Raw genomic sequence first — 16,126 nt, 5'->3', positions numbered from 1 at the left:
CAAACCTTCAAGGTTGTGTTATCACAGCCCCAAGGTATGCGAAGGCAAAGTCCCAGCCTAAGGCTTTCTGAAATTTTAAACGCAGGCTGCATTTGGACGGCCCAGATTAATAAGGCTAATGACCCTCCCAGTGTGTACCCTTTCCAACCTACACAGCTGCAGTTTAGAGAAGGCCCCCAGTTCACACTGCTTTCTAGTCTTCAGACAGATGCTGTGAAGGAGGGAGCGCAGGCAGCATGTCAGTGAAGGTTTCACAGCTCAGGGGGACAGACCTGAACCTCAGATCTTTGGACTCTGTCCCAGACTCTCTTTCTTGTCCCCTAGGACTGTATTTATCTGAGCAGGAGACAGTCATTGGCAAGCCACATGGGGACTGGGAGAAGGAGCTAGTAAGCAGAGTGGTTAGGGCGCCGGTCTTTAGCAGTGAGGCAGCTGCGCATTTAATTTCATGCAGCTTCAGAAACTGGCTTAATGTTCTTGAGACTTTTATAGATGAGTTGACCTGTAAGCATTTTAAACAGCCCATTCTCTCAAATTACAAGCCACACTCTGCTCTCTATAGTCGGAGTGCTCAGATTTCATTTTTCATTATGGGATAAAGTCGGAGTGGTCGAAGCAATGACTGCCAAGGTTTTCAGGTTTCCTATCAAATGTTCCAACTCAAGCACATTCTCCTGCAGCTTTTTATTCTGTCCATCCAAGCCTGAGTCACAGATGTTGGTACAAGCTGGGTTTGAACCCAGAATCTTCCCACTTAGGCCTTCTGAATGATGGGGTTGAGGGCCTGTACTGCCACGCCTCGATTACTATGGTGTTAGCCTGAGGAGGGTTTGGATGAGGGAACAGAAAACTTGACCATAACGTCCTGTGGAGTGGTAAGTTCTCTTTGATTAGGGTCAAAAATAGAGGCAGAAAGCAAAGTCTCAGCATACAACATTGCATCATAGAGCAGAACTCCATTTGTTTTTTGCACCAGTCAACGTGACCACAGATGCTTGTGGTATTAGTTGGTCCTGCCTATGAGAATCACTGGGGGGATGCTGTTAATGTGATATGGACATCCATGTACATAGCAAGATTCCCTCTACATTCTCATTTACATTCTCCTATAGTCATTATCACACACACACACACACACACACCCCGCCGTCTGTCTCTTTCTCAGATAAGGGCTCAGGTATCTCAGGCTGGCCTCAAACTTGCCACATAGCCAAGGATAAACTTGAATTGCAGATCTTTCTGGATCTACCTCCCCAGTGATGCGATTCCAGGTGTGTGGCACCAAGCCTGGCTTATGCAGTGATGGGTAGGAATGGAAGACAGAGGTTATAATACACTGTGTATGTATGTATGTATGTATGTGTGTGTGTGTGTGTGTATGTATGTGTGTGTGTATGTGTGTATGAGTGTACGTGTGTATGTATATGTGTGTGTGCGTGCGCGTGCGTGTGTGTGTGGTGTTTTCCAGAAACGGGTGTGCCTTTAGAGGACTCTGCTAATTTTGATAATTGAACCTGAAAATCATTGTTTAGAAAAATGGACCACTGAATCATTTCAATGACTGTTGTGAAGCCCTGGCTTCTTCACAAGCTCCACTCACTAGTTGACACTTGAGTGAGTGCTCTATAAACTTTTGCTGAATAGACCTGTGTTTTAGGAAAGTTCTAGTATATCTCAGCATGTTAAGTTTTTTAATAGAGTTTATATGGATATCCCTAGGCTCTGTTACAGTGTGAGACTTTGGTAGATAAGGAACCAGGAGAAATGTCAAAGGGTTAAGACAACTGTTGGACCCTGGTTTGACTGTGCCAATACCAGTATGATGCCCAAGCAGGTGCCAATGCTGTGAGTGGAATCTCTTGTCTCCTTTGGTTGCCCTTCTGTGAAATAATGGCATGATACAAGGTTGCAAATGATGTGTTTGGGAGAAAATGTCTGGAAAAGTATTTTGAAGGACTCATGGGGTGTAGTGGAACTCCACAGAAAACAGGGTGTGAAAGAAATAAAAACACCTAGAGACTGGGAAATAGTCATGCATGCTTGACATTGGCTATTGTGGAAACAGATGACTTTTAAACCACTGTAAAGCTAAAATCTTCGGTAAGTCTACAAATCAGACTTGCAGACTTCATCCTTTTCTGAAACAAAACACATCCTTGGAAGAACCTCACTAAGTGAAATAGAAACCTTATCCTGCTTCTCAGGTGAGAAAAGAGAAACAGTCATTCTGAGAGCTACAAACAGAACCAAGTGGTAGAACTTAGCTGGAAGAAATAAAATCCACAACTTGAAATTGAAAGAGTGAGAATATAAGCAGCTTTGCTCCAATTGGTAAAATTAAGAGCTGGGATAAAACAATTCATTCAATCATCTTTGGATTAACCGATCATCCACTTGTTTTATTTGTGGCTTCACCCTGAGGTAGAGTAGACAGTATTGCGATTATATTTGACCTCATTTAACATGACAAAACTCCACTGAGTGGAAATAGTTTAGTGATTAATTCTTTCATTAGGAATCTCTAAAACCAAGTTACATTACTTCTACAAGCAGCAATCTATCATAAGAAGAGTTCTCAATTCCATAGATGTGAGAAAGGTTTTCATTTAAATCCCAGGGGCCTTTTCCTGCACTCCACTGGCAGAGCTATTGAGTTAGGTAATTTCTTTCTTGCTTAGGAAAATATTGAGATTATCAAATGTGGTCATGTGTGAAAACCAGACCCAGGAAATATGCTACAAAAACCAGAATAATCGTGATTTCGAACAGTGATGTCCAGGCTTTTATCTATAGTTGAAGTATCATAAAGTTGGTTTCCATAATCTGGCATAAATCAGGCATGGATCCCAAGCCTTCATTCCATTATATTCAGGTACTGAGTCTGAGGAGTTCCGATAAGAGATACATTTTTCTCCTTTTAGGACAGGTGGCAGTGTCTGATTACTTGCTTGTTTGTTACAGCGTGGGGTGTAAAGAGATAGGACGAAATCCCACTAACACCAAGAGGGAAGAGGCCATGGGTAGTAATGATCCTGCAGTGTAAAAGAGAAGGCCTGGGGGTGGGGAGATGCTGAGCACTTAAGAGTACTCTGCTTTCGCTGAGGACCGGAGGAGCTGCACCTCCAGCATTCACACCTGGCAGCTCACAGCCTCCTGTAGCTTCATCCTCAGGGCATTAGATGCTCTCTTCTGGCATATGTGTAGGCACTTGTACACATGTTCATGTACATGTATACACACACACACACACACACACACACACACACACACATATACCCTGATATAAAATAATAAAATAAATCCTAAGAGAAAACTTAGGGGAACTTTGTAGCTTTTTGTCAATATTTCCAGGTTTGAAAACCTCTGGGTTTCTGGAACCACTGATTAACCTTAGGTTTTTAATACCAACTCTTTATGAGGCTAAGCGAGTAGGACTGCAAATTCAAGGTCAGCATGGGGCAGAGGAGTTCCTGGTAAGTCAAGACCTTGTCTGTAAATAAAAAGTTAAGGGAGGTCTGCAGAGGAAGTTAGCTCAGGATGCTTCATTACTGTGTGTGAGGCCCCAGAGGCAGTCCTCAGGAAGGGAGGAAGGAGGAAGGCTGGCTCATTCTAGGGTAGCTCAGGATATCCCAAGAGGCATCTCACATTCACAACCCAATTATTTGCAACCTTCACCTTGTATTTTGGCAAAAATAAATGAGAAAGTTCTTCATAGTACTCTGATTGCCGACTCCAGGTGAGGGACCGTTTGTCTCTTTTGAATAAAGTTTCCTTTTTACCCTGATTTCATTATCTGTTTTGAGTCTCAGTTCCCCAAACAGTGCGCATGGCATGCCACGCCCTCCTGCAGAGCACTTTGTGGCTCTCAGCTGGGCTGATGTTTGTGCTGTCTTGACCTTGTATTTATAAAAGAGGCCTCTGGGGAAAAGGAGAGCCAGTGGCTGGTGGCTTCACAGCTGGCAGTATAGGGTCCGGGTTCAGGGCCAGGGTGTTGGGCTTCAAGGCTTGAGTTCCCAACCTCTGTGGGCTGCTATCCCTGAAACTGGGTGGTGAAATTGACCCTATTTTCCATCGCACACTTCTTAATCCAGCATACTCTTTATAGGCCACTGTCAGTGATAGATCCATAGCTACCAGTCCCTCTGTGGGGTGACTGTGTGGCTCCTCTCTTCAGGGGAGGTTGAGGTAAGGGCTGTGAGAGCCATGTGGGCCTCAGAACCCATGTTGAGTGTCTATTGGATATTTCTTGTCTTTCAAATCGGTTGGTGTCTGCCTGCTGGTCTCTGTCTTTCTCTCAATATAGCATCTTATTATGTCTCTATATCTCTGTATTTCTGTCTTTCTGTCTCTGTCTTTTTTGTCTGTCTATCTCTCTTATTATAGGATCACATGATGCAATGTCCCCCACCTCAGTATGTACATATATTACTGTGCAGCCCAAATTACCTGTAATCCTCCTGGCCCACCCTGCTGAGTGCTGATGCCACCACCCTAAGCAGTAAGGAAATTTATAGATGCTACGCCTAATTCCTCTAAATCTTCTGGGATGGATCCAGCATCTCATTTTATATATAAACACAAGCTTAGGATGAGAGTGACTTTCCTAACGTCACACAGTTAGGAAAGCACAGGTGAGTTTCAGGGGCCTTGCTACCAGGACGAAGAGGAAACCGTCACCTCCCATGTGAATCAGAGCCTTTCAAAGTTGCTTAAATGCCCCTGGGCTTCCCCAGGCTCAGGCCCCATAACGATTGGACCACAGAGTCCCTAAAGGTGACCACAGGCCAATTGCAACAAGTGACTGCATGCTCTGATCAGTTCTCACAATGGCTTTTTTTTTAAAGGAAATCAAATTTTGTCACCCATATTCAGAAATTTCACATGTAACGACGCACGGTTTTGTTTCTGGTATCTTTTAAGAAGTCGGACAGGTCTATCGATGGGGATCCAAGCTTATCTTGGAATGTAAAAATCGTTAAGCATTCTAGTTCCTTCTGTTGGAGACACACACATTCCACTCACCAAGCACCCATCTGTACAATAGCTCAGGTGTTTGATTCTGTGGAGCCTTGGCTCAAATTGAGAAAAAAAAAAAAAAAGTCCAAGGGACGATTGGAGCCTTTGATCATTGCATTTACACAGAGAGTGACTCTTCTGTCCTGTTCTGAATTCTACCCACCACGCCTCCTCCCACCCATCCCCTTCCCAGTGCACACAGCCTTCAGATGTAAACGGTAAAACCCTGGCCGGTTGCTTTCAATCGGAAGGAAGAAAGAAAGACCCCTCTCCAAAGCCAGGTCTTTCCGGAGCCTTACTTGGGATTGCTACAGTGTCTCTCCTGGTACTTGACTCCTCCACCACAGGTCCGCGAACACTCTGACCACTTTGACCAGGCCGACCACTGGCCGTGGATGGGCCGGGGCCCGAGCTCTCCAAGCTTGACACACTGACCCTGCCGACACCACTGTGGAAAGAACACGCGACATGGTTCCCGTTAGAGGCTGTCTGGGAAGGTTCAGGGAGGGGCAGATAGCTGCACAATTTAAAAAGAGGGAAATGGGGTCTGCGAAGGCAGGAGGGACAAGGAGGCACTGTGACACAGCCTTTCTTTGTGTTTTATTAACCCTCAGTGGCTGCGATGGCAGCTCCCTGCAGTTTCAAGTCTCCCCCTAGAGCAGTGGTTCTCAATCTTGTGGGTCACGGTCCCAACAGGGGTCATGTATAGGACATCCTGCATATCAGATATTTACATTATGATTAATTGCAGTTATGCAGCAGCAGTAAAATAATCTTATGGTTGGGGGTCACCACAACCTGAGGAACTGTATTAAAGGGTCACAGAATTAGGCAGGTTGTGATGCACTGTTCTAGAGAGAAGTGGCCTTTTCCATCCTAACGCTGAGAAGTACATGCCTTGTGAACTGTCTACGTAGAGAAAACATACAGATCAGATTCTATAAGTGGCCCAAGAAGTCAGACTGAACTACATGGATGCCTCCTTGTTATGTGGAGACAATGATACTTATGGAACAACTCTAGTGTGTTCAAGAATTGACTATCAAAGCAGATGTAAGATATAGCTAACTGTATGCGTGATTTGCCTCATTCAACCGTCACATACTAGCTAATCTCATATGAAATTAATAACTTTCTGTGTGAACAAATTGCTTTCATAGAAGGTGCCCATTTCAGACCCTCTGATGACTGGTGATCTTCAGTGCCTTAGATGGATTTGTGTTGAGTCCTTCATTTGGCTGTGATTCACACAAGGTGGGGTGAGGATTACTTCCTCTGTTAGAGCCCTCCCTCCCTCCCCATCCCTCTCTGTTCCTTCTCTAGGTAATATTGCTTTTTTTTTCTTTCTTTTTCCTTGATGTGTTTTCACTTTGAGCAAGTCTACAAGACTTAGCAGAATTGTACTTTCCTGGAAAACTTCGGCACATTGAACTAAAGGGTTGGGGTTTAGGTGATGTCAGGTTCGGCTGAGAAGCAGGATTCACTTGTGGAATTCCAGGGAGTCTGTTTACTTATAGCTTTCTGTTTTCCCTACATGAATGCTCACATGTAGCTTTGTTGATGGCGAGTTTCATGTCAGGTTTATTTCTTTAAATTCTTTCCATGTGTAGGACAATCCCCGCTGTTGTAAGCTTGTCTTTTGCCTGGTTAATTGCCATTTCAGAGTTTGAGATTACATAATTCTCTGGGGAACCAATCAGTCCTCTGAGGGCTTTGGACACTGTCACCATACACCTCTCCCACTGGGAATCGTTGGGCCTCTACTGGGCTGACACTGGACAAATAGCAGCAGCCCATTCGCAGAAGCAGCCACCACAGAAAACCGAGTTGCTCCTGTGTTCCAAGAACAGTGGGAGACTTGTACATGCCAAGTCTTCTAGAGCTCTTTTAAGCACTTAGGGATTGAACACTGCTTTGCATATGGGAAGTTAGTAGGGAATTCTGCCTTGCCCAGTCATACAGGACACAGATACAACACTCATTGCAGAATCTAGATTCATACCTACCCAGGGTTCATTCTGTTTCTTCTAACCAAACAAACTGACCCGTGGCCCTCAAGTTAATCTAATTTCTTTGTTGGAAATGTGTTTCTTTATTTCTGTCTTGATCATTGAATGAACTGGGCTGTCATGATTTCAGTGTTCACCCTGGTCCTAGGTCAGGCTGCTGGTAGACTGCCTTCCATTGCCTTCACAACCCATGTAACAAATGGGAATTTACAGAGATCTATATATAAATGCAAACAACACATATGACCACATAAAATTCTACACATAAGATGTAAATATTAAATAGATACCCATGTAATCTTAGCCATCACACTCAGCCCTAGTGTCTCTCAAATCAGTGTTACTGACTAGGCGTGACTATTGCACTCTACCTTTTCACATTTAGGCAGGACCTCACTAACTAGCACAGGCTGTCATGGAACTTGCTACACAACCTAGCCGGACCCCAAACTCGTGGACATCCTCCTGTGTCGGCATTCTGAATTCTGGGATTGTAGAATGATCCCCGGTGTCCTGCCTCAAAATCTTGTAATACGGAGTGTGACCACATAGACCTTCTTCTTTTTTTTTTTCCTAAAACTTTTTAAATTATTTATTTTAGTTTATGTACATTGGTGTTCGGCCTGATTGTATGTTTATGTGAGAGTATCAGATCCCCTGAAAATGGAGTAACAGATAGCTGTGAGCTGCCACTTGGATGACAGGAATTGAACGCAGATCCTTTGGAAGAGCAGTCAAGCCCTCTCTTCAGCCCCCAGCCTTCCTCTTTCTTGCACACACATCGTGAGATAGAAGAACTTGGCTTTCCCCCATTTTAGTTTCATGCGTCTGCACTCTGCCTCTATTTCTGCATTCTCTCCAGACTCTCCAATTCAAACTCCAGTGTTCACTTTGCTATGTATATACTTATTACAATTCACTTGACAATCATTCTGAATTCCAGCCGAGGATCCTTCATGTGGGTGATAGTAGCTAGTTTGTAAAGAAGAGGGGCCTGAAGGACAGTAACACTTGACACTTCTGCTCCAGGTTCTCGGAAGAATACGACTGACTTTCCAGTGTGTCTCATCTCTGCATTTTTGGGGTCTTATCCTGATACTTGGTACTCAATAGTCAACAAGGAATTGAAACCACTTTTCATGACCAATTCTTTCCACGTTAAGAGTGTTTTGAGGAACTGAATGACTGAGATCAACACACCTGACTCATCTCATTATATGTTAAAATTCTATTGTGATCTTTCAAATGGACTTGCTAAATCTGTTTCATTTATTGCTATGCCATGGGTACCTTTCTTGCCAGACCCTCATAGGAAAAGAAAAGACAATAGAAATGAGTATGAAAGTTTATGTAGAAAATCATTTCCATTGCTAATGGAAACACCTGCTTTCTGGGACTCTTTCATAGGACATGAACGTTAGCCCAGGAAGGGAAAGTAATGAAGCCTATTAGGTAAGTGTCATACAGATTCTTAAGACTTAAAGCTCCATCTAAAAAAAGAGAAGCACAAGTTAAAAATCTACATAAAATGAATGAACACATTTATATCCAAATTCTGTTTTGTAGTCCTTGCATGGTAATGCATGTCATTCAAGGAGAAGCCAAAAAAGAATACAGCCAAGAAAACGTGCCATTCCAAGGTCACAGTTCTGTGACATCAGCACTGTTCTAGAGCTACAGACTATCAAGTGCGCAGTTACCATACTCAAGCCACAAACGGTCCCTTCTGCTGCAGGCATGAACTTGGTTTCACATCTGTGGCCCACGCGGTGGCACCAGAGCGATTTGCAAATGTCCTGAAAGGAAGGGGGGGGGGAAAAGTGGGAGTAAGACTGATAATATACAAAGAATGCAAACAGAGCTTTGGGGTACAGTAATTTATCTTGGGATGGATACAATCAGACAAACGCCTCAGAAAGAACTGGCAAGTTAAGTTGGTAGCAATAAAGCAATCCATTGCAGTGAGGAAATGAACAGGAGTGTCTGGGGAGCCGGCAGGTTCATGTCTGTTTAGTGACGGGTGTGGGAGAACCAGTTAGTATCCAGAGCCCTGGCAGTTTGTACCTAAGAGATAGGGGTGTGTGTATGCACACATACGTGTGCACATACGTAGAGGTCAGAGGACAACTTGTGAGAGTCAGTTCTCTCCTTCCACCAACTGAGTCCTGGCAATCAAACTCAGGTCATCAGGCCTAGTGACATGTACCTGCTAAGAGACCTGTTTTCTGATGACAGTGACAATAGCCCAGGCAGCAGACCAGATCAAGGGAGAAATAATGCAACTCAGACTCGTGACATGTTTCAGAATTCCTAGAAGTTACAGGTTCCTTTTTCTCTAGGCGTCACGCTAAGAGTTGTCAAACTGTCACCTGACTCCACAGAGGTATCCTCAAGGATGAAACCCACATGGTAAGGGGCCATCCTGCTTGCCATATACAGTTCCTAATGTGTTGGCTATTATTGTCACCATAATCATCACTTTCTTTTTTTAAAAAATTTCTTGTTTATTACAATTTATTCACTTTGTATTTCAGCTGTAGCCCCCTCCTTCATCCCCTCCCAATTCTACCCTCCCTCCCTCTTCTGCTCACATGCCCCTTCCCCAGTCCACTGATAGGGAAGGTCCTCCTCCCCTTCCATCTGATCCTAGCCTATCATGTCTCATCAGGACTGGCTGCATTGAAAGGCAAATGGGATAGACATTGGAAGAGGGTGAAAACAAGAAACAAGACAGGAGCCTACTACAGAGGGCCTCTGAAAGATTCTACCCAGCAGATGCTGAACCTCTTAGCCAAACTTTGGGCAGAGTGCAGGGAGTCTTATGAAAGAAGGGGAAGTAGAAAGACCTGGAGGGGACTAGAGCTCCACAAGGAGAGCAACAGAACCAAAAAATCTTGGCCCAAGGGTCTTTTCTGAGACTGATACTCCAACCAAGAACCACGGAGATAACCTAGAACCCCTGCACAGATGTAGCCCATGACAGCTCAGTCTCCAAGTAGTCTCCCTGTTATGGGGAACAGTGGCTGGCTCTTTGATCACCTCCCCATTGGGGGGGGGCTTACCAGGCCCCAGAGGAAGACAATTCATCATCACTTTCTTAACCTTGTGATTTTCAAGTTCTATGGTGATTTAATTCTGACACTACACCAATGCAGTAACTTGAATGGTCTTGAGGCACCCTCTCAACAAACGGAATCAGGGCTTTTATCTGTATGAGCTTCCATATCAAGGTACTGTAGAGCTGAGGGCAGTTACTGAGCAAGCAACGTGAGGGGAGGAGGTCAGACTGGTGGAGCAAAGGGTTTCCATGTTCAAGTCAGTCCTGGGCTTAGACTAGAGTATCTTCCATCCATGGAACAAGAGGCATTTTGCTAGTGAGCTTCTTCAATCCTAGTGTCAATTTGAGCCATACATAACCTTGAAGACTAAGTCAGTTTGTTTCCTACAGCCAGTGGAGAGCCATGACCCATACCTATAGCACCCACCAAAATGATCCCAGTGCAGAGAAAAGAAAAGGGGAGACCTTAAGAAGAAAGAAAAAAGGGGGTGAGGGGGTCGTCTAGACGGTGCAGCCAAAACCAAGCCACAGGCCTGAGACAAGGGGCAGCTGGAGAAGAGCAGGCAAAACACAGGGATTCCAGAGTGAAGGGAGACAGGCTGTACGGACATGTTATTTCCCCTGTGGCGAAGTGCAGAAGTCAAATGTAATTATAGCCGACGACATGCTTTAACGACCACAAAACCCTCTGAGAAAACTCCCTTTCAAAGTAAACAAAAAATGGGAGCTTGCACTTTTTCTTTTGCTGGCACCTCCCTCTTCCCCCCCCCCTTGAATCTATTCCACTTTGTCTTATCTATAATTACCTGGACTTAAGTCATAATTTAAGAGAAAGAGAAATAACCACAGAGACCCAAAGGTCTCATGTTGCCTGGATGTGATCCACCCCCCACCTCAACAAGACCACATATTTAAGCAGTGCTGGCTGTACTGGGTCCTGTCATTTGCTGACCCATGCTCCCTGGTTATATTCCACAAGACAAGTTCCCTCTAGTAAAATATGACACGTTGAAAATGTTAAAAAGCTTCTGAAAGCTCAAGTTCTATAGAGCGTACACACATCCAGAAGCTCACCAGCCCCTAAGCTGCGCCATCATGCTGACTTTACCTTCCAAGTATCTCCTGAACCTAAACAATGTTTCCCGCACTGTCACCCTGTTCTCAACCGCTTTGCATGCACCCTGATGTCAGACCCTTTATCACCAGCCCCGTTGTTCTCTTTTCCTCCATCCCTACCCAGTAAGTTCCCAACAGGGCACCACCTGATATAATGGCCCATAGCTGTATGCAATGTTTGCCTAGTCACATCTGATGCCTTTGAGAGTCAGATATGGTATGTGGCTATCATACTGAACACTGAGGGACAAGGGAAGAGGAAGATCCCATTGCTTTAGAAAGTTATGCTGGCCAGCATTATGAGTTAGAGGAATCTTTCCAGATAAGTCAGTCCCTTCGTGTTACTTCTCTCTTCAAATCACATGATGTTGTCTCATTTCACTCAATGTAAATCCAGTGGTTTGTCCCTTTCCAAGCCAAGTCACCAAATCCTCTTTATCCCTCTGATCTCATATCTATCAGGTTAATGCTTGCTGTTGTGGTTTCTTTCTTTTGGCTGTGATAAAAAAAAAAAAAAAAAGCAACTTAGAAGAGAAAAGCTGAGTTTGTAAATAACAGTTATGGATTACAGTTCACCCTAGCAGAAAAGTCAAAGTATCAGAACCTTGAAGCAAGCTAGTCATATCTCCACAGTCAGATCGGAGAAAGGATCAGTGTATCAATGCTTGCTTGCTCTTAGCTGGCTTTCTCCTTTCTAACACTGTTCAAGAAAATCCCTCCCCCAACTAGGGGGCTTGGTCTTTCTATACCAATTAACAATAAAGACAGTACTCCATGGATATGGCTATAGGCCAATTTGATTCAGATAATTCCTCATTGTCAGACCCGAATGTCTAACAGTGGCTCGTTTTCTTATTTCGTTCAATATGCTAAAGTTCACGTTGAGAGCTCATTAGTCTCTCTCTTTTCTCTCTTTCTCTCTCTCTCTCTGTATGTATGTATGTGAGTTTGTGTTTGTGTCAGGGCTTCACACATGCTTGGTGAGTTTTCTACGACTTCACAATATCCCAGCATCACTAATAAAAATTCAATCAGCTACCATACACTCAACCTTCAACCTATTCTATCCCAAAGTCATTTCACAAATAATTTATTTGTTTACCATATTCTCTGTGTATCAGTCTCCTCCCTAACATGGTGCCACTGTTTTAAGGGCGCAGGAAAACTTCAATAGATCCTTTCAACATTCATTATATGAATTAAAACATCTGACCTTATAATTAGAAAACATCCTCAATGGTAGTAGAGATTCCGGGATTCTTAAGGAGTCTTTAACTAAAATTGTTCGAGTGGTAGCACACACCTTTAGTGTCAGCATTGAGGAGGCAGAGGTATGTGGAACTCTTGTCAGTTTGAGGCTAGCCTGGTCTACAGGTGAGAGTATATCTCAGAAAATAGCACAAGGCTCTGACAAAAGATTCTAAAAAACAATGAAAACATAATGAACTTTAGCATTGCTGGGTACATAGGTCCAAGAAATAGCACTTGGATAATATGCAGGAAGGTCTAGATTCAATCCAGTATTGAAAAACGAAGAAAGAATAAAAAAGAAACAATAAAAATCCAAGTCCTGTTGCTGAGAGTCTCCCATATTATTTGACTGACGTCACAACTGTTCTCTTCAGTGAGCTAACAGGGAAAATGAGACTCAGGAAAAGTCAGAGGCATTCTTCAACTGCTCTTGGCAACAAGTCTGTCCTAGGCTGGGACTGAAACACCTTGTGTTTAATATCACTCGCCAAACTTTTAAGTAGGGGCAGTAATTAAAAAGCAGCAACTAACAGACAGTGCTATTGATATCATTTTAAGAATCAAGTTTGCTGATGCATTATTTGCAATAATATGCACCCATCTTAAGCATATGGTTCTCAAAGCTCTGAAAAAAATGTATATGCCAGTGTAGACAGAACTACAATTAAGACAGAACATTAGTGTCGCCCTCCAAAATGCCCCCTTGGAGGTAACCACCATTCTGATACATGGCAGTTATCAGATATCTGTTTTTAAATTCTGAAAAGTACAATTGTTCCAAATGCATTCACGGCATCTTTTCTTTATTTTTTCTTTCTTTCTTTCTTTCTTTTTTTCAAGACAGGGTTTCTCTGTGTAGCCTTGGCTGTCCTCGACTCTCTTAGTAAACCATACTGGCCTGGAACTCACTAAGATCCGCCTGCCTCTGCTTCCCTAAGTGTTGGGATTGCAGGCGTGTGTCACTGTGCCTGGCATGACATTTTATTCAACATGCAGTTTTTAGTTCTCTGTGTTTCTCTGTTTGGTTGCTTTCTTAATAAAATGAATGCATCAGTTTTTTTTTTTCAGTCACTGTCTAAAGGACATTCTGAAGGTTTCTCCAGTCTTTGACTCTTGTCAGTCAAGCATTAGCTAAGAGCACTACTGAATAAATAATTTTTGTTCTAAGTATCTTCTGTGATTTCTTTCAGACAAAACACTTGGCAGATATTTTTCTGGATACAAGAGTAAAGACGTGTGTATAAATATGTAGCTATTTCTACTTAAATCACTGGTTATCTTTCCAGAGAGTTCAAAGAATTCATTCAAAAAATACATAATCAAGTATTCAACCCATGTGGATTCAAAAGCTGGGGTTTCATTGCTCTCTTTCCTATTGGTGTTCTATGTGTGATCTTAGATTATTTAACTTCAATTTCCTTACTGCTGAGTTCAAGGGGAACAAGAAGTAATGTCATAGATTTTCCACCATTAATGGGACACTGTAGTCAGACAGAGAGAGATCCAGAAAAGCACAGATTACAGTCTAAGAAGAACTGGAGTATGGCTGCAATCTGTGGCCATCTGGTCTGCTGACAAAATCTACAGGGTTAAAGTAACTGTCATCCCCACCTTTGCAGAGAGAGGGGAGAGCCCACGTCTCTGTTGGAGGCAAGGCATCTTTACAAGACTGTTAGAAGAGCCTACCACAGAAGGCACCTGAAAGACTCTACCTAGCAGTGTATCAAAGCAGATGCTGAGACCCATAACCAAGCCTTCGGCAGAGTGTAGGGAATCATATGAAGGGAGAAGGAATTAGTATATCCTAGAGGGGACAGGGAGCCCCACAAGGTCCAAATACATCTGAGCACAGGGGTCTTCTATGAGACTGTTTATCTAACCAAGGACCATGCATAGATATAACCTACAACCCCTGCTTAGACATAGCCCATGGTAGCTCAGTATCCAAGTGGGTTCCCTAGTAAGGGCGACAGGAACTGTTTCTGACATGAACTCATGAGCTTCCCTTCCCCCCTGAGGGAGGAGCAGCCTTGCTAGGCCACAGATAAAGACATTGCAACCATCCTGAAGATACCTGATAAGCTAGGGCCAGATGGAAGGAGAGGAGACACCCCTTCTCAGTGGACTCGGAAGGGGGCAGGGAGGAGATGAGGGAGGGAGGGGAAGACTGGAAGGGAAAGAGGGAGTGGGCTACAGCTGGGATACAAGTGAATGTATAAAATTATTTAAAAATAAAAAATATTAATAAAAAAAAGACGGAAAAAAAAGATTGTTAGAAAAAAAGTGTGGGTCCTTTAGCCAAACAGCACAGACAAGCAACGCTGGGAGTGTCTTGTGGTATGCATTCCAAGATGCCATCTCTTTTACAGATACACATGTGTGTCTGGCATGTGTATATGCATGTTTGCATGTGGGGGAGGGGCATGTGTGTGCTTATGCAATTAGAGGCCAGAGGTTAATGTCAGGTATCTAGCTCAATCACCCTATACTTTTTTTTTTTTTTTTGAGACAGGGTTTCCCACTGAAGTTGAAGTTCACTGATTCTGCCAGCTTGGCCCCAAAATCTCCCACCCTGCCTTCTGAGCTGTGAGATTTCAGGCTAGCTGCCACCCTCAACAACCTGGATTTTAAGTGGGTACCAAGGATCCAACCGTGGTTCTCACACTTTCTCCTCTGAGCCACCTCCCCAGCCTGAGATACCATTTCTATCACATAAATCACCCATGCTTCTTCCTCAAGAGAATGTGGACAGGGGGAGTGGAGAGCAAAATCCACTTTATAAAAACAGGAGCGCAAAAAACTAACCAACCAACCAAACAAACAAACAAACAAACAAACAAAAAAACAGTGAACTTCAGCCATTGTTTACGACACCAATTTTGGAGGACCTACTGTTCTATCAAACAAAGAGTAAGGGGATTTTTGCACCAGCTGGGCCAAGAAACAACTATAGATGATTACAGTGTGGAAACACAAGTTCACAATGGGGAGTTTAAATGGTCTTGGGGAGAAATAGAATTACCTCCTGGGATACATCTTTAACAGTACAAGATGCATGTTTGTCATACAGAAGGCTACACAGCATTCTAGAATGGGAAATCCATAGACAAGGGTTTGTATGCATGAGAAGTGAAATATTAAACGGAGTATTTGAAGGTGTATAAGGGCATTCATTGGCATACCTGGGATGTAAATTTGTAGGGAAAGCTACCAGAAGGATGATGAGCATGCGTGAGAAGCCTCCAGAAACTTTCTGCTTATTCTCCCTTTCTTTAAGCCCAATGGCAAATTCTTAGAGGAAATAAACCCATATCCTAATGCCTTCTGGGAGAAAGGCTCTCTGAATTTGATGGGCACTAAAACATTCCCCAGTATTCAAATGTCTTCTCCACAGTTTCTTTTTGGCTTCAAAGTCTCTCAGAGGGCCAATCAACATGGAAGCCTGTGTAATGGAAGTTTTGGTTTCTTTGTATGTTATATAAATGCTTTTGTTTTAATCCCAAAGTGTGGGATTTTAGTTGGGCTATAGTTTATCCACACCTTTTAATTATCACATGCCAGGTGTGCTTATGCTAGCTGGTAAACAGCCTTCCATGTGTGGCATGAAGAGGGGCGTGGTCTAGGACTCCAGAATACAAAGATGATGCCAAGAAAGAGACTGTGTGGAGTTCAGTGT

General features: G+C 43.4%; 1 protein-coding gene across 3 annotated transcripts in view; it reads right to left on the bottom strand.

The window, feature by feature from the left end:
- The window catches only part of Adamts18 (ADAM metallopeptidase with thrombospondin type 1 motif 18), a 153,520-nt gene that overhangs the window by 54,258 nt on the left and 83,136 nt on the right, over positions 1–16,126 (bottom strand). For all 3 annotated transcript variants that reach the window (XR_009594536.1, XM_060391926.1, XM_021632110.2), the window contains 2 exons: positions 8,726–8,821; positions 5,316–5,464 (listed from right to left, as the gene is read on the bottom strand). Coding sequence is in view for 2 of the 3 variants with exons in the window: in XM_060391926.1 (XP_060247909.1) it covers positions 5,316–5,464; positions 8,726–8,821 (245 nt within the window). In the remaining variant the exon portion in view is untranslated. The remainder of the gene's footprint in view (positions 1–5,315; positions 5,465–8,725; positions 8,822–16,126) is intronic.

The sequence above is a fragment of the Meriones unguiculatus genome, chromosome 10 (assembly GCF_030254825.1).
Source record: "Meriones unguiculatus strain TT.TT164.6M chromosome 10, Bangor_MerUng_6.1, whole genome shotgun sequence".
Taxonomy (NCBI): domain Eukaryota; kingdom Metazoa; phylum Chordata; class Mammalia; order Rodentia; family Muridae; genus Meriones; species Meriones unguiculatus.
Note: the sequence above shows the minus strand (reverse complement) of the source record. Positions and strands in the feature narration are given on the sequence as shown.